At 41.5% G+C, this 23,791-nt stretch overlaps 1 protein-coding gene and 2 long non-coding RNA genes across 6 annotated transcripts in view; 2 read left to right on the top strand and 1 right to left on the bottom strand.

Annotated features, from left to right (window-relative positions):
- LOC138964926 (uncharacterized) overlaps positions 1–23,791 on the top strand; it is a 47,089-nt gene that overhangs the window by 19,192 nt on the left and 4,106 nt on the right. For all 4 annotated transcript variants that reach the window (XM_070337000.1, XM_070337002.1, XM_070337004.1 and 1 more), the window contains 2 exons: positions 220–586; positions 21,780–21,992. In XM_070337000.1, coding sequence (XP_070193101.1) covers positions 220–586; positions 21,780–21,992 — 580 coding nt within the window. The remainder of the gene's footprint in view (positions 1–219; positions 587–21,779; positions 21,993–23,791) is intronic.
- On the top strand, positions 2,273–6,098 carry LOC138964912 (uncharacterized). Its single transcript, XR_011455243.1, has 3 exons — positions 2,273–2,858; positions 3,230–3,382; positions 4,493–6,098. It is a non-coding gene; the product is annotated as an uncharacterized lncRNA (long non-coding RNA).
- LOC138964913 (uncharacterized) lies at positions 6,193–12,577 on the bottom strand. Its single transcript, XR_011455244.1, has 4 exons — positions 12,147–12,577; positions 11,662–11,804; positions 9,254–9,356; positions 6,193–8,747 (listed from the first exon to the last, which is right to left on the bottom strand). It is a non-coding gene; the product is annotated as an uncharacterized lncRNA (long non-coding RNA).

Raw genomic sequence — 23,791 nt, 5'->3', positions numbered from 1 at the left:
CAGAAATTGCAGTTTCAGGAGACAAAGAAGAGACGTCTTGGTTAGTTTTGTTGGTGTCGTTTCTCATCAAGAAGTAAGGACACAATGCTGGTACCTTCACACAGAATGAAGCATGAAATCAATCAAGAAAAGCAACACGAAAACGACAATAGCTCTCACTCGTACTTGATCATTTTGTCCATTGTTCACCGCAAACTACATTATTTTCTCGTTTCGCAGCGGGCGAGGAGGGGGTGACAACGCCGTGCACCCGTACTCCCGACACAACAATAGCAACTGCTGCGACGGTTGCTGTAGAAGCAATGGTTGCTGTCGAGGCTGCTCCAATGGTTGTGGAAGCAATGGGTGCTGCGGAGGCCGATGCGGATCCGGAAGTTGCTGTCGGTTTGGCAGTAGCGGCGGTTGCTGCTCCTGTTGCGCGGATGGAGGAGAGTCGGGCACCGGAGGAGACTCCAGCAACGGAGGAGGCAGAGGAGGAGGAGGGGGAGGGGATGGGAAAGGGGGGTACCAGACGGTGCACCACACTGAAGGACCCAACGGTCAGAAAGGAGTCTACTTCGTCCCGGTCAACTCCATGCCGTCTGAGGTAAGAGAGAGAGAGAGAGAGAGAGAGAGAGAGAGAGAGAGAGAGAGAGAGAGAGAGAGAGAGAGAGAGAGAGAGAGAGAGAGAGAGAGAGACATGGGTGTGGAGCCGAAAATGTTGCCAGGACTGAACATTTTGGAAGGCCGGGGTCCAGGGGCCGCAAAGGCTCCGGCGGGGTGCAGGGGCAGCGCCCTTGCTGGGGTGTCTAGGAGGGCAGCGCCCCCCAGCCGAAAATGAATTTTAGCATTTTAGGGAGGGTTTAGGTGGCCTCTCCTGATTTTAAATTTTAGAATAAACAAGCTTATTGGAGATGCATAATAATTATATACATCTTGTAAACTTGAAGGTTTTTGTAACTGACCAGCTGAAAATTAATTTTAGCATTTCATGAGGGGGCTATTTGAGCCTCTGCTGGCTTTAAAACTGATAACAGCACACAAACAACAACAAATAGGGGCGGGGGGAGAATGCACAAAATCAAGAACCTCTATACTTGAAGATGTTTGGTTGTATCACTCTTGCTAAGGGGTCTACAAAAACAAGTGGTAAACACATTTCAAGAGGTTTTTTTTAGAAGCCCCTATACAGTCAAGGGAAAACCAGTGCCTGGTCTGTCTAAAACACACTCCGCGAGAGGGATTTTGCAGCAAGCGAGAGTGAAGATAAAGAGGGAACATTTTTCTCTGCGCACGAGCCACCAAGCAGGATGTCTCAGGACAAAATCTTAAAATTGGAGATGCACTAAAGTAAAAAATCTTGTTAACTTGAAGGTATTTGTAACTAACCAGCTGAAAGTGAATTTTTAGCAATTCACGAGTTGCTATTTGAGCCTCTCCTGGCTTTTAAACTGAAAACAGTACACCCTTGACAGTCAAAACTTGACTAAATGTTTTAACATAGAGGGGGAATTGAGACGAGGGTCGTGGTGTGTGTGTGTGTCTGTCTGTCTGTCTGTCTGTGCGTGTGTGTGTGTAGAGCGATTCAGACTAAACTACTGGACCGATCTTTATCAAATTTGACATGAGAGTTCCTGGGAATGATATCCCCGGACGTTTTTTTCTTTTTTTCGATAAATGTCTTTGATGACGTCATATCCGGCTTTTTGTAAAAGTTGAGGCGGCACTGTCACACCCTCATTTTTCAATCAAATTGATTGAAATTTTGGCCAAGCAATCTTCGACGAAGGCCGGACTTCGGTATTGCATTTCAGCTTGGTGGCTTAAAAATTAATTAATGACTTTGGTCATTAAAAATCTGAAAATTGTAAAAAAAAGTTTTTTTTATAGGTCCCTGATATAAGGTCCCTGATACTAGTTAGAAAAGCGCAGAAAAATGTAAAAAGTTTCTTGTCGAAATCTTTTATTGAAGCACAGGTAGAAGAACGTACAGCTAAAGAAAACCCAAGACATGTAAACGTATGCTTTTTTCCCCAAGATAGTGAATAACAACAGCATGTCCATTATGTGGCACAAGGAATAGAGAGGACGTTGACCCTCAAGGAAAGAACGTGATACAGTACCATAACACAACTGAATACCTGTTACCAAAATAGTAATCATGTTTAACAGACCATAGCAAGCGCCTTGTCAGTGCCCCAGGCTTTAAAACACGTAGACGACCGTCTTCAGGTTCAGTGGGTATATTTTGTGTTTTCTGGATTCTTGTATACAGCTACTGTTATTGCCCCGGGGACCTATTATCCTTGGCATTCGATGTCATTAATCCAACAAATAAGCCCACAAATTTGTGGGGCACATTTCCAGTTTGTGGACCACAAAAATAAGCCCACAAATTTGTGGGACACATTTCCAGTTTGTGGACCACAAAATGAAGGCCAAAACAAAATGTGGGGCACAAAATGTGCGCCATAAAAATAAAGGCAAATAAAAGTAGCCCTTAAATAAAATATGAAGCAAGTTTTTGTGGACCATAAAATTCGATTGATCACTTTCCCGAGAAGTCGGTTTTAAGACACAATAAAACGCTCTTCCTTAGTGGAGTACATGAATAGTATTGATGACAAAAAACATGGCGGCCGTCGTGACTGATATTATTGAAAACAATCTAATATTTGGCAGTTCAACACGTCCACCAGAGAAATATACCGACAAAGAAGTTGAAACACCGACTGCCCTTCTGAAAGAATTCAATCGGGATGTGAATGATACAGCTGATTTTGGACACGGTCTGCCTTGAATGGGGAGGTTGGCGATGAATCGCACTGTTCTACACTACTCTCACTGATTTTCAATCATCGGTTTGGATCAACAAGCAGGTAAGTTATTGTTTTTAAAATCCAAGACATGACCATAGCAAACGTGGCCTTTGTAGAACTGAGCAAGATTCATCTGTTGTGTATGTGTGTGTTAATGAGTAACTGGATGTGACTGTGAGTCACAGAGTGTGTGCTTGTTCTGTTCTTTTTTTTACTCAAGTTTAGAAAATGCTTGATCTTTAATCTGTATGCACATAATCAAATGCTGCTGTATCAGTGTATGAACTATGGTTGTAAAAGAATAAACAAAACAATTACTGAATTAGTGAGTGATTTTGCTCTGAATCGTCTGATAGTGAAGTTGAAATAGTACTTATTTCATTTTCAAGACATGTTAATAGTTATGATAATATTGTTATGGTTGTTTTCAGGCCTCCCGAGAAACCAGAGATGATGTGCATCATTCATACAGCTCCTGTCTTCCAGTTCCAACAGTTTACCTTTAAACATGGATGCATACATGTACTGGAGAGATATCAGGATGACTTGGCGTGGTGCTTTACATTACAGACTACTCCTGAAGAGTAAGTTACACATTTCTTTACCACTTACAGCTTTTGCTTGTCAAATCTGTATGGTAAAATATATGTAACATTGGGTATTGGTGATGGTTGTCTGAAGCTATAAACATGTACTGATGTAGATCATTCAGCAGTCTTTTGTTCTTTGTAAATTGAATAACAAGTACTTTGTAGATGAAATTATTCATACATGTATTTGAAGATGCATAGTAATACTGTGCATGGTAATTGGTATGATGTACTTTATATACATAATGGTACAAATATCTTTATTTTCTCTCTCCTTCCCATCTTAAAGTTTGTTGCAACCCTATACTCATAAAGTGCATTATACTGTTTGTATGAACATTGAACTATTGTGATGCAAGAAAGTAAAACATGAAATAGCTAGAATGAAAGATTTACTCATTACTGGAATTATTTTAAATACAGTCAGTCCTTTCCTTGGTTCACAATCACAGATCTGGCAAGTTGTTTTTTTATAGTTTTTTTTTTTTACATGGAATAAGAGTTACAATGTAAATTGTAATACCGCCTGTGTACTTGGATACCTACTTCTACATCCAACACCCTGACTGCCCCTGCGCAGAGTTAGAATTTTCTGAATGAATTCACATCACATTTCTCAACAAAACTGTAAGGTGTCAACGCTAAATAGGGAATGTGTGTGGGATGAAGGCTCATGCTGAATTTAAAAAAATAGTAACTTTCCATCACATTCCAGAAAAGCCGCTCACATCAGCAGCATAACAAGATATCATGTCGTTAGAAAGGTTCTTGTGAGGAAGTCTTTTTAATTTTAAGATGAAAGATTATCTTTTTAATTTTAATGATGAAAGTATATATCTATTATATCCATGAAATAAATGGTTTTCACAGGAAGAAATGATGGCACCTGTAATATTACAGAATAAGGTTTACAGTTTAGTTCATAGTTGTCACTGTCAGTATCACCCCCACCATTCTCCATCCCACTGATCTTGTGAAGAACAAGTATTACCTCCTACCTACCTTCCCGCACCCCACACCCTCATCTCGATACCCAAAACATATCCCCATCAGTGCACAGCAAAGTCTGGATGTGCTCAGTAATACATTTTCTGTATTTTCCAGGAAGTGAGGTGCCGAGATATGACGTGCAGGCAGCTTGCAGAGTAGTGCCTGGCTTTGCTGAGGATGATGATCAGATTCAGTCCATTATGTGCTGACGGAGCTACCAGAACTGCTTTAATATAGTCCATCTGAATATGCTGACACTTACAGAGGTTTTCTGTTGCCTTTGTGGTGAAATGAACATGTAACACATTAACAATAACATTCTACACAAATAATGTGTGGTGCGATGTGGATCAAAGGGTACATTTTGACTTATAAATGTAAGTTGTCAATTCAACTAAATACAGGTAGTGTTTGGTATGCAGATATTTTCTTACAGCAAACAGCGGTTTGTTTGTTTTTACTACATAAAGTGATATTATCTTAGACTTTTATGTTGTTTGAGTGCTTTAAGTTAAGTTGTTCACAGGCAGTATTTTACACACAGGCTTAGCTTTGGGAGATGTGTGTGTATGTTTCGGTCAATGCGTGTTCAAGTATAGACTTTGTTTGCAATATTAGAATTTAGATCTTTTAACTGCATTATGCACATGAAATGTGTTAACCCATGAATTTTTCTTCCTTTGAATCCTAGTCAGTACTTTATCTTGTTTAAGATTTTCATTGATTCTGTTTTTGGGTCGTTCTGGTGCATCCTGGATGGTTCAATTCATTCTTATGTTGTGCTGAAATGTTGCTTTTGTAATACAGTTTGCCAAGATTGTGTCTTTCACTTGGATGTGGTGAACTTATTTTTTAAAGGCCTGCTCTGCCTCATTAAAACACTTCACCTCACTGTGTCAGACCTTCATCAGGCTTTTTGCATGGGATAAGAAAATCCTTCCACTTGGTCACATAGCTAAAGTCAGCACCCTGACTTCTTAGTGTGGTGATGTCTTTTCTTATTAATTTATTTCCCCCAAAAGGTATGAGTTTTAAACAAAATTATGTCTTACAGCTACAGTGGAACCCCCCTTTTAAGACCTCCAAAAATCTGAGAAAATCAGGTCTTAAAAAGGAGGGGGTCTTAAAATGGAGGTAAAATTTAAAATTTACAGAGGTTATGAACAGAAAGTCTTAGAAAACAAGGTCTTAAAATGGAGGGGGTCTTAAAAGGGGGGTTCCACTGTATGACTATTGGGGATTATGTGTTTGTAAAGATAGAGCTGAGAATCCTACACCGAATTCTGTGCATAGAAGGCGGCCTGAATCTTGACCCACACTGCTGGCATGACCTTCATAGCTGCATTCAACGCTTTACTTTTACCCTGGTAACTTTACGGTTGCTCTCTCTGGATTGAGCATTTTTTATTTCAACCAAGGGGAAAAATTAAATGCCTCTGTAGAGATTCGAACCTAGGACCTAGATTTTCAGGCAGATGTCCTAACCACTACGGTAGTTTTTTTTATTGTAAGATGGATATATATATGTCTAGCGGATGCAGCTACATGTACAAATGTGCCAAATTAGAACTTGCATTCTCAGCCTATAATCTTTGGCCATTCATGCGAGTCGAGTACTAAATATTGTGAATGCATGTGAGACTGCCTTGTTTTACTTTTGTGAAATGTGTGAACTCACTTTGTTTACATCTTTGTGTTAATAAATGCAGTTTATCAGTTACCTCTGTTTGTTTCTTCTGCAAGTATGTCAAATTGCCCACACACACCCTCATGCGCACACACACACACACAAAATCAGATCTCAAGTGTAAGTATTCTTTTTGCAGTTTTATTTTAATGCCCATAATCAGTCAAACAAATATATCATCACACTTCGTCACTTGCACCTAAGCTTAAAAGTAGCAGTCCTGCATACATATGTAATGTGTAAATGTTTCAGGTCACCATCTGTCCTGGCTTGAACATGCAATAAGAACACCTCTACACAAACACATGTACAGTCAACCGGCTAGCTGCTTCCCTGAAAGGCATATTTTTCTATGAATTAATCGATTTTCCGCAGACAGCAGCCAGGTAGTGGATCTTTAGTATATGTCCAAGCAGACGGTTGATCTTAGTACAACACATCAAGGAAATATTTTTTAAAAACAGATCCAACATCTAATCTTCCAAAGTTCATAATCAATAAAGAAGAAAGGTATGTTACTGGAACCCTTTATTTATGATTTAAGGCAATGTGCGGCAGTAAAATTACCAAACTTAAACTTGAAGAATACAGTCAAGGAATAACTTAGTTTTCTGGGTAGTTATTGAAGTGACTTATTAAAATGAATGAAAACATTGTGGATGGATATTGACGGCTGTTGCGATGAAAACTGGCATTTACAGCGTCAAATGGGATTTCTAGAAAACGGCTTTACAGCAACATCATACATCAGAAATTCATAATATTTGGCACAAGGATACACATGTATTATATCTACAATCATATAGAACGTGCTGGTTTTTTTAAACAACTACAGTTGAATTTAAATTAATTATTGTAATGAATCTTTCTTTCTTTATTTGGTGTTTAACGTCGTTTTCAACCATTCAAGGTTATATCGCGACGGGGAAAGGGGGGAGATGGGATAGGGGAAAGGGGGGGAGATGGGATAGAGCCACTTGTTAATTGTTTCTTGTTCACAAAAGCACCAATCAAAAAATTGCTCCAGGGGCTTGCAACGTAGTACAATATATGACCTTACTGGGAGAATGCAAGTTTCCAGTACAAAAAACTTAACATTTCTTACATACTGCTTGACTAAAATCTTTACAAACATTGACTATATTCTATACAAGAAACACTTAACAAGGGTAAAAGGAGAAACAGAACCGTTAGTCGCCTCTTACGACATGCTGGGTAGCATCAGGTAAATTCTTTCTCGTCCCAACCAATATGGGACTCCCCCTAACCCGCGGGGGGTATTGTAATGAATATGCAGTGAGAAATTCGTTCATTCTTATGACAAAAGATATCAAAATTCAACTGTAGTCTGTTGTAAAAAAATCGTTCTATATGATTGTTGATACGATACATGTGCATCTTTGTGCCAAATATTAGGAATTTCTGATGTATTATGTCGCTGTTAAACTGTTTCCTAGAAATCCAATGTAACGACTGTTTCCATAGCAACGGCACTCTATGTCGATCAGTATTCACAATCCTCCGAAAGCGGCGTATGGCTGCCTAAATGGCGGGGTAAAAACGGTCATACAGGTAAAAATCCACTCGTACAAAAACATGAGTGTACGTGGGAGTTTCAGCCCACAAACACAGAAGAAGAAGAAGAAGTATTCACAATTGTTCTATTTATTTTTATGTCACTTCCCAGAAAACCAGGTTATTCCATGTATTCTCCAAATTCAATTTTACTGCCGCACATTTCCTTAACAAAATGTAAGATTTACTGTACTTTGACCGAGCAATTTATGTAAGTGGACAGGCCTTAGTTTTATTTCGGTGGCATAATTCAATGCGCTTCGTCAAAATGTCTTGAACTGAAACCAAAAGCAGATGCAAGACTTATGGTCAGTTGGAGTTGTCTCCCGTACTCCTAACTTTAATGTGCTGCAGACAGGTGTGCCCAAACAGCCCATATCACAAACGGTTTGGAATTCCCGAAAACACAAGATCCGCACTGCACAACTTCAGTGCACAAATACGCGAGAGTGCTCGGTCGCTTTTTGAAAATGTGTATCTTGAGAGAAAAATATAGAATAGTGCGCTGTCCGAAGGAATAGAGTTCTTATAGGACAATGACAGCGCTCAGTTCAAAACGATAGGACATGATCACATCTGACCGCCATGCGGCTATGTGAATCAGACATCTGAGCCTTTCAATCCGTCTATGTCGGACGCCTGACGACATCCCCGAGGCTTTTAAATGAAATAAGACCATACGGGCACTAATAGTTGCATACCAAAAATGAACTGCCTCAAGGCTCTCTATGCAGAGTGGTATCTTTTTAAAGAATACATTCAGGTACAGCTTCTTCGAAAGAAAAAATAAATTCACCGCAACCACCAAAACATCTACCTCACTACAGAAAGCAGTCAAAGTGTTGATTTTTGGTCTGTGACCAAGTGGAGGGATGGTCTTATCCCATGTTAAAGGTGAGGACAACTTTTTAAATGAGGCGTAGTGGGCCTTTAAAACATTGACACAAATTTACAATAGCAACAAGTTGTAAAGCTCAGTACAACCAATACTGAGTGGACATTTACTGCCGCTGTTGCTGTAGTTTCCCCATCGATCACAGCTGGACCTGGATAGCACTGCTTTTCATCCACATTCACTGGCCAGGTCTTCGTCATCTTCTGTCCCTACTGACAAATGAATGACAAAGGAACTGATCTTAAATTCAAACACAATGACAAGAACAAGTTTTAAGTATGAGTAAGGAGTAAATTGTGTTTGTAACTGACACACACACACACACTAAACCCACATAAATGCCAAGAGCGTAAACATTCTAATTCCCTGATAGACAAGTTCCAATGCCTACTTTTTAATATGAAATATAGAAGACACATTCCCTGTCAGCGCTTGCTATCAAATTCAAAAAGCAAAGCAAAGGTCTGTAACATCAATCTGCAGGGCTAGAAAAATCTGCAGGTATTATTACTATTAATGTCTGGCAGCTCTCCTGACTGGCCAGGGAAAATCAAACACACACACACACACACACACACACACACACACACACACACACACACACACAAACACACTTCGGTTCTCACACACAAACACACACCAACAGTCAGAATGTAACCAGAACTTGAGACTGAGAGGGAGCATAAAACACAATATGATCATGTAGCAGAACTCTTACCTGAATTGCCATTAGCATGAAATATTTCCCATTTGAGTCTTGACAGCCTCCCGATCATGAAGGAATCAATCTGCTTCTTCCACTGTGCCGGATCGATGCCAACCTGTAATATATAATATTGGCTGAAGTAACATTCCTCTGAGCAACAAATTTAAAACAGTTAGTTGACAGGACAAGTAGTACTAGGAGCTACATGCAGTATGATATTTAGCTATGTGGAGGAACAACAAACACACTGTCCACAGAACCAGATGAATTTACACACTGCACCCTCCCCCATAAAACAACAACAACAAAAAACGACAACAGACGACCAAACCAACATTAACGCTTGATTCTTATGATACTGTGGACAGTGGCATTGATATCTTCCTAGAATATAAAATTTTATAAGTCCTTTTACATTTAGTGAAGTTTTTACTGAATCAGTGAACTGAATCTGTTCACATAGACTGATAGAGTGACAGACATACAATGTAGACAAGTTGATGTGTGCATATATATACATGCATATTACATAACATGTATGTATAACATGTATGCATGTGTGTAGAGCACAAAGGAAAAAATAATAGAACTTGACACACAGTTTCACTGAGAATGAGATATATCCTGACAGTGAGTGAGTGAGTGACTGTTTACAGCAATACATTGTACTTTATTAAACTTAAAGGTACAGCAGTCCCTGCAATGTACGGCCCCCGGCGTGAGCGGACACCTGACATGTACGGACACATTTGCTCGGCACGGAGTGTTTTCCTTCTATATTTGCCCCCCCTTAAACGGACACCTGCAAAACGTGGACACGGACACTCATTTTCGGTCCCAACAGCAGGTCATACCTCCAATGTACGGACAGACCATCGTCAAATTTTCACCACAACAAAATCGATAACAGAGCAGTCCGGCTCTTGGTGCAAAGATCACAGCCGCAATGGCGTGACGACAGTCACTGGTAACTTGAGTGCACCTGTACCCATCAGAAGGGGGGGTAGTTTTGGTCAGGAGTGGAGTACATGCGAAGATGCCAATATGAAACTGCACTGTGCTCTTTATTCTTGTCTGTTGGACGTAAACAACAGAAACCACAGTCGATGAAGGTCCTGAGCGAAAGAGAGTGAAAAACCGGCCACAGTTCTCAGCATCGTGTGTCTGTGTGTAACCTCTTTCATTGACAAGATACTCTTGTTTCCCCTCAGCCTTGACCAGTGAGTCGGTTGCCTAATCTGTGAACCCTTCAGTTGTCTTGCTGTGTCAAAAGTTACGACACAGTCAACTGGTTTTGCTCTGAGTGAACAGTTGGAGCTGACCTCTCTGGCCACAGCCCAACAGTACATGGCTGGAGGGAGTGAGAGAGAGAGGGGGGTGGGGGGGTGGAGGGGTAGCTGGCTAAACTCTGTGGGGTGTCCGGTGTCACTGCTTGTCAGCAGGAAGAGCATTGGAGAGAAATAGAGAGGTGTACTCTTCCACACAATTTCCAAGCATCAGTTGTCACGGCTTGGGGTAGGCATTAGTGAGGGAGAGTGGGAGCTGTGTTATGTACAGTGTATTTCCGACTGAAGAGTGAAAAGTCACTGCCATGCCACATGATCGGCATGCAGTCAATAAAGCCAGACAAGATGAAAATAAATTACATGATTATGACATGCAGCTCTATCTGCTGCTATTTATTCAAACTGGTTTTCAAGCTTATTCTTGCAAAGCATCTGCACACGCTCCTCTGTGCTGTGTTTCTTCTTCTTCCAATAATGTTCAGCGATCTCAGTGTTTGTGTGGCTGCTTTCGTATGTCAGTGCATGGTGAGTGTGTTCACTGCCTTGAGGATTTATTTTATCTCTTCTTTTCAACACTTTTCATACAAATCATTTTTACAGAACGTTTAAAGAAGTATTAGGAGTTTATTGTTTAGTAGCCACAAGAAGTGATTAGCATAGACTCAATCCTGTTGTTTGTGTGTCTCTGTGTGAGTGTATGGGGGAGGGGGTGGTGTGGTCACCCCTCCCGTGACCGGACACCTGCAATGTACGGACAGTTTTGCTATGGCCCAAGGGTGTCCGTTCATGAGAGGGACTGCTGTACACACTGAAAGTCATGCGCTTCTAGTATTAAAAATGATTCTAATACTGGAGGAACTGCATGATCATCTTACTGGTGAAATAAAGCTAAGAGGTTCGAGCAGTTCTGTGGTTTGGACTCTTAGGTGTTCATTATTTTATTATTATCCCTGAACATGAATTATAAAAATAAAATGAAAACACTCTTCCAGTCTTGCTCACAGTCACACACACACCTCCATATGAGTTATTCTGACCAGAACTTGAGAATGTAAGGGAGGGGAAGGAAAAAACACACTGTACATCATAACACTGACAGTTGTACATAATAAAACCTCTTCGCCTTACTCTTACCTGATTTGCGGCAGTGGCATCAAATATTTTACTTCTGTCAGTGACAGCCTCAAGATCATGCAGCAATCGGTTGGCTTTTTCAGCTGAGAGGAGACCTTGAAGTTGAACATACTAGCTCTAGCTCTCTTCTGATTGATGCCAACCTGCAAGTAAAATAATTGGGAACGGCCGATCAGAAGGTTACCTATTTGAGTATTTCAAGTTAGACTCAATCTTTAAAAACAAAAAGAATTTATAAAATATTATGATCATGCACCTTGAAAAGAGGTTGCAAAAACGTGGTAGTGATAATCTTCTTCTTCAAATTAATGAGAAAATCCCTGTACAGGGCAACTACGTGTTGGTTCAGTGAACGATACCTTGCGCCTGTGGACTGACAGTCACAGTGACACTGACAGTGACTCGAGTGAGTCGAAATGACACCTGTTGCAACACATACTACCATAAACCCACTCTCAGTTATGAAACGAAACATGGAAACTTACCTCTGGTTAATATGCAAAGGTTCGCCCGTCCCAATTCTCTCGCATTAGCAAACACCATTGCCATTGGAGATTCTGTCCAAACAGATCGCCTTCGACCGCCATTAACTAAAAACCGAAACGCAGTAGGTCTGAAAACCACGCTCAACGTCCAAAATAAGGAGGAAAAAAAAGAGCCCAAAACATTTTTTTGGCCAAAAACACTGTTTAAGCCCCACAAATATTTGTCCTTATTTTTTATGAAGCTTAATTTGTGCCCCTTATTTTATGCTCCACAAATACAGTTTGTGGCCCACAAAACCAAAATGTGCCCCACAAAAATAAGCCCAAAAATTTGTGAGGCACATTTCGCGTTTGTGGCCCACAAAAATAAGCCCAAAACGTGTGGGATTACTGACATCGAATGCCAAGGATAACCTATAGACCGAACACCTGCACGGTTGGAATAATGACCGTTAGTGCTCCTTGTGAGACTCGCCGTCAGTAGTACAATTCCCGCTCAACCGTGGCTTAGGCCAAAAGAGCGTTTGCTGGTCATCCGAGACGATTGTTCGTTGTTACAAATGGGTTATGCCCAGTTGGCCACCTTTTGACATTGTGGTTGACTCGGTGAAATAGCTGAAGCTGACTCTTGACAGCAACTTTGTTTAAAGGCACACTCAGCTTCTCGTAAACCATCAGTTTCTGGTCACAGACACTGTCAGGCTTTTACACACAGTACAAACACCCTTTCGTTTAAACACTCACCGCTTGAAAACATCCTAGGTGCCCTCCGTAAAGAGCGAGCATTTTTCAAAGAATTTATTTTTGCGAGGTCAGTCGGATTGTCTGTACCACAATCGGACGCCTCGTTTTGGCGCTAGAACTAACTTTTAAAATCTAAATAATAAATTGACAGCTTGTAAGACAAACATTCTTAAATCATAAAAGATTTCTTTTTTCATCAAGACAAGATCAGTACAATTCGAAGTTTTGAAAGTTTGAAAAAAGAAAAGTCCGGAAACGTGTCACGCAAAACGTTGCAGACGACGGTTCTGCATTGCGCCAGTTCCTCTGAACGGACAACCGCCACCGCTCTGGATGTGACTCGCAGCCGTTTGTTGCGTTTTAGATTCAGAGGTACACAATAACGTGCTATTGCAGATAAGCTTACAGCGAATCGCATTGAAATCACAAACTGACGACTAAATTGTGAGAAAAAAACAAGTCGCGTAAGGCGAAATTACTACATTTAGTCAAGCTGTGGAACTCACAGAATGAAACTGAACGTAGTCCACCGCTAGTGCAAAAGGCAGTGAAAGTGACGAGCCTGTTTGGCGCGGTAGCGGTTGCGCTGTGCTTCATAGCCTGCTTTACTGTACCTCTCTTCGTTTTAACTTTCTGAGCGTGTTTTTAATCCAAACATATCATATCTACATGTTTTTGGAATCAGGAACCGACAAGGAATAAGATGAAATAGTTTTTAAAACGATTTCGGAAATTTAATTTTAATCCTAATTTTTATATTTTAAATTTTCAGAGCTTGTTTTTAATCCGAATATAACATATTTATATGTTTTTGGAATCAGAACATGATGAAGAATAAAATAAAAGTAATTTTGGATCGTTTTATAAAAAAATAATTCTAATTACAATTTTCACATTTTTAATGACCAAAGTCATGAATTAATTTGTAAGCCTCCATGCTGAAATGCAATACCGAAGTCCGGCCTTCGTCGAAGATTGCTTGGCCAAAATTTCAATCAATTTGATTGAAAATTGAAGGTGTGACAGTGCCGCCTCAACTGTTACAAAAAGCCGGATATGACGTCATAAAAGACATTTATCGAAAAATAGAAAAAATGTCTGGGGATTTCATACCCAGGAACTCTCATGTAAAATTTCATAAAGATCGGTCCAGTAGTTTACTCTGAATCGCTCTTCACACACACACACACGCACAGACACACAGACACAGACACAGACACAGACACAGACACAGACACACACACACACACACACACACACACACACACACACCACGACCCTCGTCTCGATTCCCCCTCTATGTTAAAACATTTAGTCAAAACTTGACTAAATGTAAAAAGGTATAAAAAAATAAAAAAGCCAAAATTCTTCCGTGGGACGGGGTAGGGGGGAGAGAGAGAGAGGGGGGAGAGAGAGAGAGAGAGAGAGAGAGAGAGAGAGGGAGGGAGAGAGGGGGAGAGAGAGGGGGAGAGAGAGAGAAAGAGAGAGTGAGAGAGTGGGGGGAGAGAGTCGAAGAGAGACTTAGACTTAGACCATTTTATTGACATAAAGGGTAAACATTTTAAGCCAAGGGCCTAATCTTACAACGTGCCCGAGAGAGAGAGAGAGAGAGAGAGAGAGAGAGAGAGAGAGAGAGAGAGAGAGAGAGAGAGAGAGAGAGAGAGAGAGAAAGCGAGAGTGAGAGAGAGAGAGGAAGACAGGGAGAGTGTGTGTGTGTGTGTGTGTGTGCGTGAGTGTGTGCCTGCGTGTATGTGTGTGTGTGTGTTTTCTGACTGACCAATATCATGAATCTTGTAGTGCCTCTAGCAATTACAGTAGACTTTTGCTGACTATTACAGTGCTCTTAAATTTGCAGCATAGAGTGAAGTAGAGGTTACATGCCGAGTCTCAGTGATTATCAAAAATAATGGTCGAAGTTAGCGGATCATGAAAAATGCGAGCTTCAGCGAGCTTTTTCATGACCGCGAACTGAGACCATTATTTTTGATAATCACTGAGACGAGGTATGTAACCTCTTTATCCCTCCTTTCTTCAGTTATTCAAAGAAAAGAGGAGTTTTTGTGCGAAAGTTTGATCGAATCATATTCACCCAACCAGTCTACCTGCGCAGGCGATCGATTAATGCGCGGTTGTATAGTTCTGTGCAAATCATTCAATTTTGTTAACACTTCTTGTCAGTTTCCATGTTTTGAACTAAAATCAAGTACACAGTTATGTTGTCATTCTGCTGTGGCGGTAAAGGCAGATAGTGTGTGTTCTGTTCATGTTTTGGTATCGCTCAGGAAATGTTCTTTCTTCGAATGTGACTAGCAGACGAAGTTTTACACCCGTGTTCCAACGTTAAAAACTGTATGAAGTTTAGCTTTCTGGGGCAAAATAGTGTATGAAACCGCTGCATGTTCTTTACGTTGATTAAATGTTTGCAATTGATTGCGTGTGATCTGTTTATAAAATGAAATATTGTTGAAAACTGACCGTCGGATTGCAGTCTTGTCGGTGCAGCCGAAATCTGGAAGGGGAACTACTCGTGTCGCTAGACAAAGTATGAGAGTTACTTTTCCTTGGAATCTTGCTAGCGATAAACGATTGTGCACGGCAGATCTGAATTCAGAAAACAACCAAACTCATGGATTTTATATGGAGATTCATGTGTTCAAGTCTGTAGTTGCTGGTTTAAATACGGTATGGTTGTATTGTTTGCTCCAGAAATGCATATTTTGTACATTAGAGTGTTCTGAACTTTTGAGTCGCAAAAAGTAGATCCACAATGTGTACAGTCTCTACCCATGAGCTATCGAGGATTCAGGCCCGTTGTTGGGTAAGTGATTTTGGTTGTTGGGTAAGTTACCGAAAAATAACTAGCCCTACAAGTTTACAGAGAGAAAGAAGCAGAGGGGGGGATAATTAATAATGTCTAGCAGACTTCTGATAGGCTGATAGTTTCTAACGCTCCTAGAGAGAGGTATTTTTTATTGCGTGCATGATTGTTGAACTTGTGTCATAGATTGAATTATGTATATTTAGGCGACTTTTCTGATTGCCTGACAGTTAGATTCTTACAATCACGGAGAGAAACATTACTTTTTCATGACGGAAAGGTTAACTGAATTATTGGATTGTCTTGCTCTTTTGATTGGCTGATAAAGTATTGCGTTACTTACGATTGATTGGTTCTAGTTTTTTGTTAATTTTGCTTGACTCATACACACATTTGATTCTCGTAAATCCACAAGGGAATGTCATCGCCACAGGATAAAGAAGTTAATATCGATTTCACACAGAATTCTACCGTTCCATGAGACATCAACCCCTTTATTTTTTTCAAACTGATACAGTAACTCCATGATGCAATTACTATCCTAATCGCAGGGCGTTCATGTTCTTCAAATGATGCTTTCTTGTGGAATTTTTGTCTGGTTATTTGCTTGTTGTTGGTATTTACTTTCGCTCACGTGTACAAATTTATTGTAGGTATTTTGGGGGGATATATATATGTTAGGTTTATTCTTATGTATTTACAATACAAACCTTGATGTTTCTTCAATAATAATGCTATTACTGTCAAGCGCTTTTCTTTTAACTGGAGTGTTGGATTTATATCCTGAAATGTTATGGCCAGTTAAACAGAAAACAAGTGCGTTATAGACCACTCAAAGAATCAATTAACATTGAAAATGCGCAGTGGTTTGACTGACTCACAACATTTTTTTTCTGTCCGTTCAAGTTAGCTGATTAGGTCCAATGGGTGGGTTGGTTATTTGAAAAAGTCATGATTTCGGTCCTATAACTCTTTTCCCTGGTTGTTACAGCAATTTCTCTGATGTACTACTATGCTATGCTTAATTGCGTCAGTCGCATTTGAAACAGATCTTTTGATTTCGTTGTAACTTTTTTTTCCTCTTAGTCCTAGACACATACAGCAGATTCTGACACCGGTAAATATCACCAAATTTATGCTACGGTGTTTTCTGTTTTTGTTGTTGTTGGGTTTTTTTTCCCCCCATCACGGTGCTTTGCAGCAGCAACAGCAACAGCATTTTGCAATATGAATCTTCGACTGTTTCTGTATTTTGTTTTCCTTTGTGTCACGTCTCAGCACAGCATTTACATTTATACGCGAAAGACACGACGGACAGACGGACGTAGTTAACGCCACTTGCGTTCATCAATTTGATGTTGGGCGTTTAAGGCGTTTTTAGCTGCCTCAGTCTTTCACTACTTGAGTAAGATGCAGTCAGTGGAGGTGAACAACAAAGACAGCGGTTGTTGTTTTGTTCCGGTGTAGGATCCGGTCCGGTCCCCCCCTCTGAAGTAGTCCCCCGGGGGACCAATTCGTGGCAAAAACTGCTCTATAATGGTCCCCCCTTAGACATCCAGCCTCGTTTTTCTTAGGCATTCAAGCCATTTTCAATCTATATCTTCGTCCGGTATTACGTAGTGCACAGACAGCAATCTCTTTGTTTGACTATATTTTGCAGAAAATAAAATAGATCTGATTTATAATGCCGTTCAAAAGAAAAATCACATGAAATAAAATGAATAATAAATAAATACTGATAAGAAGAAATGAAACCAGTCTCTGATTCTTTCCTTTCTTTTCTCTGAAATTGCTGGTAACATTACTAACATTGTAACAAGAAAAACGAGGCTGGATGTCTAAGGGGGGACCATTATGGAGCAGTTTTTGCCACGAATTGGTCCCCCGGGGGACTACTTCAGAGGGGGGACCGGACCGGAGCCTACACCGGGCGCAGATACAACTGCAGGTCACTGTGTGACTCAGTTCAAAAATACCTGCCTACCCTTGCAAACGATTGGCTTCAGAACAAATGATGTGTCCAGGTTCTTACCTGGAAGATAAACATCCTCACGTACAGTAATAACCGCGATGAAAAGACGACCTGAAGGGATCAACGAACAGTGTCCCCACATTGCAGGTGTCCTCTCGAGCTCAGTCACGCCATGTATACTTTGGTACGATCAATAAGTATAGGGACAACAAGAGGTGTCCTCTCGAGCTCAGTCACGCCATGTATACTTTGGTACGATCAATAAGTATAGGGACAACAAGAGGTGTCCTCTCGAGCTCAGTCACGCCATGTATACTTTGGTACGATCAATAAGTATAGGGACAACAAGAGGTGTCCTCTCGAGCTCAGTCACGCCATGTATACTTTGGTACGATCAATAAGTATAGGGACAACAAGAGGTGTCCTCTCGAGCTCAGTCACGCCATGTATACTTTGGTACGATCAATAAGTATAGGGACAACAAGAGGTGTCCTCTAACGGGAGGTGTACTCTCAATGGAGGATTCTGACATCGCAGGTACCAGTGTAGAAAACATCAAGGGCCCGCGGGCTGCTCAGTTCATGTGCAGAGTGAGAATTTGTTTGGTTGAATAATTTTACAGCGTTGGGCCCCCCCCAAAAAATATGTCTGTTTCCGGTAACCCGACCGACCCTATTTTTAAGCGCCGACCCTAAAGTTGTTGTTTTTTTGTTGCTTTTCGCACACAAAAAACCCCCCAAAAAAACCGGAGGTAATCGGTCGATGAGACTTCACAATCGAAGAAACTTACCTCCCGTTTCCGTCCGTCACGCAAAAAAACATGGCGGCCAATGACGCCGGGAATCCCTCTGAAAACGTAAGAAAAAGGTAAAAAAAATAACCCAAAAAATAAAAATAAAAACCGACCGACCGACCCTATTTCTTTCGGCGTTGATACCGGAAACAGACATATTTTTCTTTTGGGCCTTGGCTTTAATTAGGTGTCTGCTACGAAATTAACTCAACAAAAATTCTTGCTTTGCACGAAAAGCAGCCCGACTGTAAATTGTTATCGGTACATTGTATGTGTATCGGTACACTGGAGGGATGGTCGTATCCCAATTATGTAAAAGCCTGGGCAGACCAATTGTCATTTACAAGATGATCTAGACGGCAAAAAAACAACTTTCAAAAGCATCATGAGAAAAGGCATCGTTTTGATGTTGACGCGAGGAATGTCACTATGAAAGAAGCTTTGAGTTGTTTTTGTTGTTGTTGTGTTGTTGTTGTTGTTGTTGTTGTTTGTTGTTGTTGTTTAGTGGAAAGTTACATCTGTCACTTCCTCTCAAAACAGCCGTTTAAGTGCCTTAGACTACGTAAGGACAGCAGCTTGCGGACCCAGTTTGGGGTAACACATTACTCGACAACAACCTTGTGCAAATATAAAGTGTAGTTTTCAACGACATCATTAAGCCTACGTACACCACACAGGTAAACGGGCAGTGGTAATTCTCCAACAAGGCAGACATTGACCTTGACCTTTCAGGGCCACAAGCCAATAGTCAACCAGCCCGGAAAGATCTACATGCACGGCGCTGCAACCACAGCCACCACCGTCGACGATGATGGAGACAGAAGGACCTCCTCCGCCCCTGGAAACCACAGCCACGCCCACGTTGTACACGGCCACGCCCCTCACGTGCATAACCACGCCCATAATCACGTGGTGCTGCCTCAGATCTTCAAAAGTATCAAATCGAAAATGCAAACATTAAACTTTGTCGAAGCAATCGAATATTGTATACAGATCCCAGTATGCTTATCGTACAGAATAAAGAAAATGTTGACAATTTTACGCACATTTCTTTGAGTCGATATGTAACACCGCGCGCCACACTGGGTGAGTAGCAGCGGGGTTGAAGTGACCTTCACCTTGACCTTCCAGGGTCACAAGGCTAGTGGCAAACAGGTCAACGACGGCAACAGGAACAAGCCAGCAGACGCCCCCCCCCCTCCACGTACACGTACACACACACGTACCCATCTACGCATCAGCACCTCCGTCATCGGGAACTCTATCCAAAAAGGCAGCAACGGGTCAAGGTCACAACCACAAGAAAAGCACCAGTGCGGGTTCGGGGAACCCCAACGGAAATGCGACCCCGTGTTCTTGCTGTGAGCCTCCGATAGGCACGTCGACTCCTGGCTGGAGCAGGAGCTCGCTGGCTGACGTTGTACTGGATGAAGTTGGACCACAACAACAGCAAGGAGGTAGAGAAAAACAACCCACACATCTGCACGGAGCTCCAATGATTGCGACGCACACGTAACCTGCTTGTGGGCTGTGTGAAATTGGGTTTGGGTTTCGTGGTTTGTTTGCCTCGAGATACATGGGTGTGTTGGTTTGTGAGTTGTGGTGGATCTGTCCTATTTTTTTCTTGTTGCTGAATGCTACTCTGAGTTCGTCCCCACGTTCGGCGAGAGATTTATTTCTCAGAGTCAACTTTGTGTGCAGACTCTCCTCGGTGTCCGAACACCCCCGTGTGTACACGCAAGCACAAGACCAAGTGCGCACGAAAAAGATCCTGTAATCCATGTCAGAGTTCGGTGGGTTATAGAAACACGAAAATACCCAGCATGCTTCCTCCGAAAACGGCGTATGGCTGCCTAAATGGCGGGGTAAAAGACAGTCATACACGTAAAATTCCTCTCGTGCAAAAAACACGAGTGTACGTGGGAGTTTCAGCCCACGAACGCAGAAGAAGAAGAATGCTACTCTCTCTTTGGGGGCCGCATTGCTTTCAGTGGTTGCCTGGTACTTCTCGTTTTCTGCACCCACCCACCCCCCCCCCCCCCCACCCCCCTCCCCGGCGGTACTGGATACATTTGCATGCACATTGCTTTCTTTAATTGAGGCAGCTGCTACTACTACAAGGTCTGAAATCTGATCGGTAGGAAGGCCTCTACCAACTTTTTAAAATTTTTTTAATTCCAATTTTATTTTCTATATTATTTTTACGAATGTGAGGCATTGAGAGAAACATTGTACTTACAACATGCCAACATGTGGGTGGGTTTTTTAATTTGTTTTTTTTAACCTACACTCACCCTAGTTATCTTTTCAGGATACTCTACAGCGATTTAAAAAGGCATCGCCACATGCCAGTGGATGTTTGTTGTTGTTGCTGTTGAGTTTTCCCCCAATACGTTGACAGGTCCAAGTCGTGGTGTTTTTTCTTCAGGATCCAGATGCACTAACGTCATTGTTGCAATACATAAACACGTCCAAGCAATTTCTGAAGAACTTAGACATTAAGCCAGTCATTTCTACAGGACCTAGACACACCCCAGTCATTTCTGAAAAACGTAGACATCAATCAAGATTGTTTGCAGGACTCAGACATAAGCCAGTCACTCAAATTCTGCAGGACCTAGACATGCCCCTTACGCGAACAATTTAAATATAAGCCAAGAACAGTCAGTCATATTTGCAGGATTAAGACACTCACAAATCATTTTTGCAGGACTGAGACACTCCCAGTCAGTTTTGCAGGACTGAGACACTCCCAGTCAGTTTTGCAGGACTGAGACACTCCCAGTCAGTTTTGCAGAACTGAGACACTCCCAGTCAGTTTTGCAGAACTGACACACTCCCAGTCAGTTTTGCAGAACTGACACACTCCCAGTCAGTTTTGCAGAACTGAGACACTCCCAGTCAGTTTTGCAGAACTGAGACACTCCCAGTCAGTTTTGCAGAACTGAGACACTCCCAGTCAGTTTTGCAGAACTGAGACACTCCCAGTCAGTTTTGCAGAACCCAGATACGCGCAAGCCCAAGCCATTTCTGAAGTGAGACACATAAGCCAGTAAATATTAGCAGTCTTCTGTCACTTTTGCAAGACTGAGACACTCACCAGTCATTTTTGCAGGACTGAGACATCCCCAGTCAATTTTGCAAAACACAGACACGCCCCAGCCGTTTCCTGAAGAAGTGAGACAAAATCCAGCCTATATAGACACTCACCAGTCGTTTTTTGCAGAATCTAGACACTCCCCAGCCATTTGTGAAGAAGTGAGACATGAGCCAGTAAATATAGACACTCCCCGGTCACTTTTTCAGGCCCCGGGGTACTACGTGTTCAAGGTTGACGGTGACGGCGCCATGAAGACTGGCCAGGGCAACAGCACTGGCAAAGGCTCCACTACTAACAAAACTAGTTATTCCAGCGGCTACGGTGCCACCTCCACCGGATCTCAGAAGCCGGCATCAACGGCTAACAATGCCTTGGGAAGCAAAGACTCCAAAGAATGGAAAGACTCCTCAAACTACCAGGTAGTGGGAGTCACTGCTCGTTTGGACTCCTGGTTGACAAGCACATAGTCGCTTCAACATATCGTTGCTTGCTGCTTTTTGCCGGGAAAACCTGCTTACTTGTCTTTTCGTTGACGTTTGGATACAGGACAGACTGGAGTGGATTAGAGTGGAACCACCCCACCCCCCTTTTTCTGACCCCCTTCTCATTGAAGACCAGTCTAAAAAAAAGTATAGGCCCTAAAATGGTCGGGTTTTTTTTTTCTCAAACGGAGGTAAATTTACAGACATTCAGAAAAGAATATCTGAAACAGCAAGGTCTACAATAAGGGTGAGGCGTGAAATCGGTGGGTTCCACTGTAGTCGCTTCAAGAGTTAGTTGCTGCTTTTTGCCGTGACAGCTAGCCCGCTTCTTTGTCGACGCTTTTAAGTGTAAAATGTAGTCAGATTCATTCTTCTTTCCCTTTTGTTTGTTTGTTAGTGTTTGTTAGATATATGTTTAGAAAATGTAGAATCTACAAGCTGGTACCGCTACTCGACCCGACCTCAGACTGAGAGTGTTCCTTGTCAGTGCTCGATCGTAGTACAATGTACTGCGCTAACCTGAGTCGCAATTTAAGTGTACAGAATCGGATTTTTTTAATTTTTTTTATGAAGATTTGCTTTCTTATCACACATGCCTTCTCTATATGTATATGATATATATATGTTCAAAAATAGTGGGGGGATGTATGTGTTTGAAGGGCCTGGCTGTGTAAGTGTGTGTGTGTGTGGGGGGAGAGAGAGAGAGAGAGAGAGAGAGAGAGAGAGAGAGAGAGAGAGAGAGAGAGAGAGAGAGAGAGAGAGACGTGTTGGTGGTGGGACAAAATCGTGTTTTTTTATTTGTGTATACGTGTAAGAACAGTCACCGTTGACATAATTCCTACCTTTTTCTTTTCATGAAATTGACGCACCATTCTTTTTTTCTGTTCACCCTATTCTTCCCGACGTACACCATTCTTTTGCACCTGCGCACACAATTATTTCAGTTTTCTAACTTGTCAGTACACACTTACTTTAAGACTCAGAATAACAGTTAATACTGAACGCAACATTGTAATCTGACAACAAAATCAGTAGCTGGCAATTAATCCTATAAAAGTATAAACGAACACCCACGAATGTGTTTGAGTGAAAGAAAAGAATAATTGAAATGTAAATTATCCCTTTTGTGCGGCGGCCTGTGTATGCAATGAACAGTGCCTCTGTTGGAGTCTGTAATGATTTATCTGTTCGTGTATGGAATGCTATCAAGTTAAGCGAGGCACTTCAACTATTTTGTCAAGATAATTAAAACCAATATCTTCGTCAAAATCGTGTCTCTCGGTGTTCGCCGTTTTGTTACAGAAAATGACCTATCAGTGTATTTCATTAGACGAATCTTTCGATCATATTGAGCTGGATGTTCTTTTTTTTCTTGTGTGCCTTTTTCCCAAGCTGATCACTTTTAGGTATGTTATTGTGAATGTGCTATTTCTGAACATTACTTGGAGACCTAGGGATGAACAGATCCTCGTATCGAAGTAAACGTCCTCGGGTCTTGGGAAAATGAACAACAACAACAACAACAAAAACGGATCAAAAAGCAGTTTACTGGGTCGGAGGAGGCATAGACATATATCTAAATATATAGATCACTGGAGGGGGGTGTGAACGAGAGGAAATGCGCACACGTAAGTAGACACACACACAGACCTTGGAAGAAACACACATACAAAAGCAGAAACATAATGGGATACACGCGCATGCACACACACAAACATGCAGTCATAACCAGGTTA

This window comes from Littorina saxatilis, linkage group LG4 (genome assembly GCF_037325665.1).
Source record: "Littorina saxatilis isolate snail1 linkage group LG4, US_GU_Lsax_2.0, whole genome shotgun sequence".
Classification (NCBI taxonomy): domain Eukaryota; kingdom Metazoa; phylum Mollusca; class Gastropoda; order Littorinimorpha; family Littorinidae; genus Littorina; species Littorina saxatilis.
The sequence above is the reverse complement of the archived record's forward strand: the minus strand, read 5'-3'. Positions and strand labels throughout refer to the sequence as shown.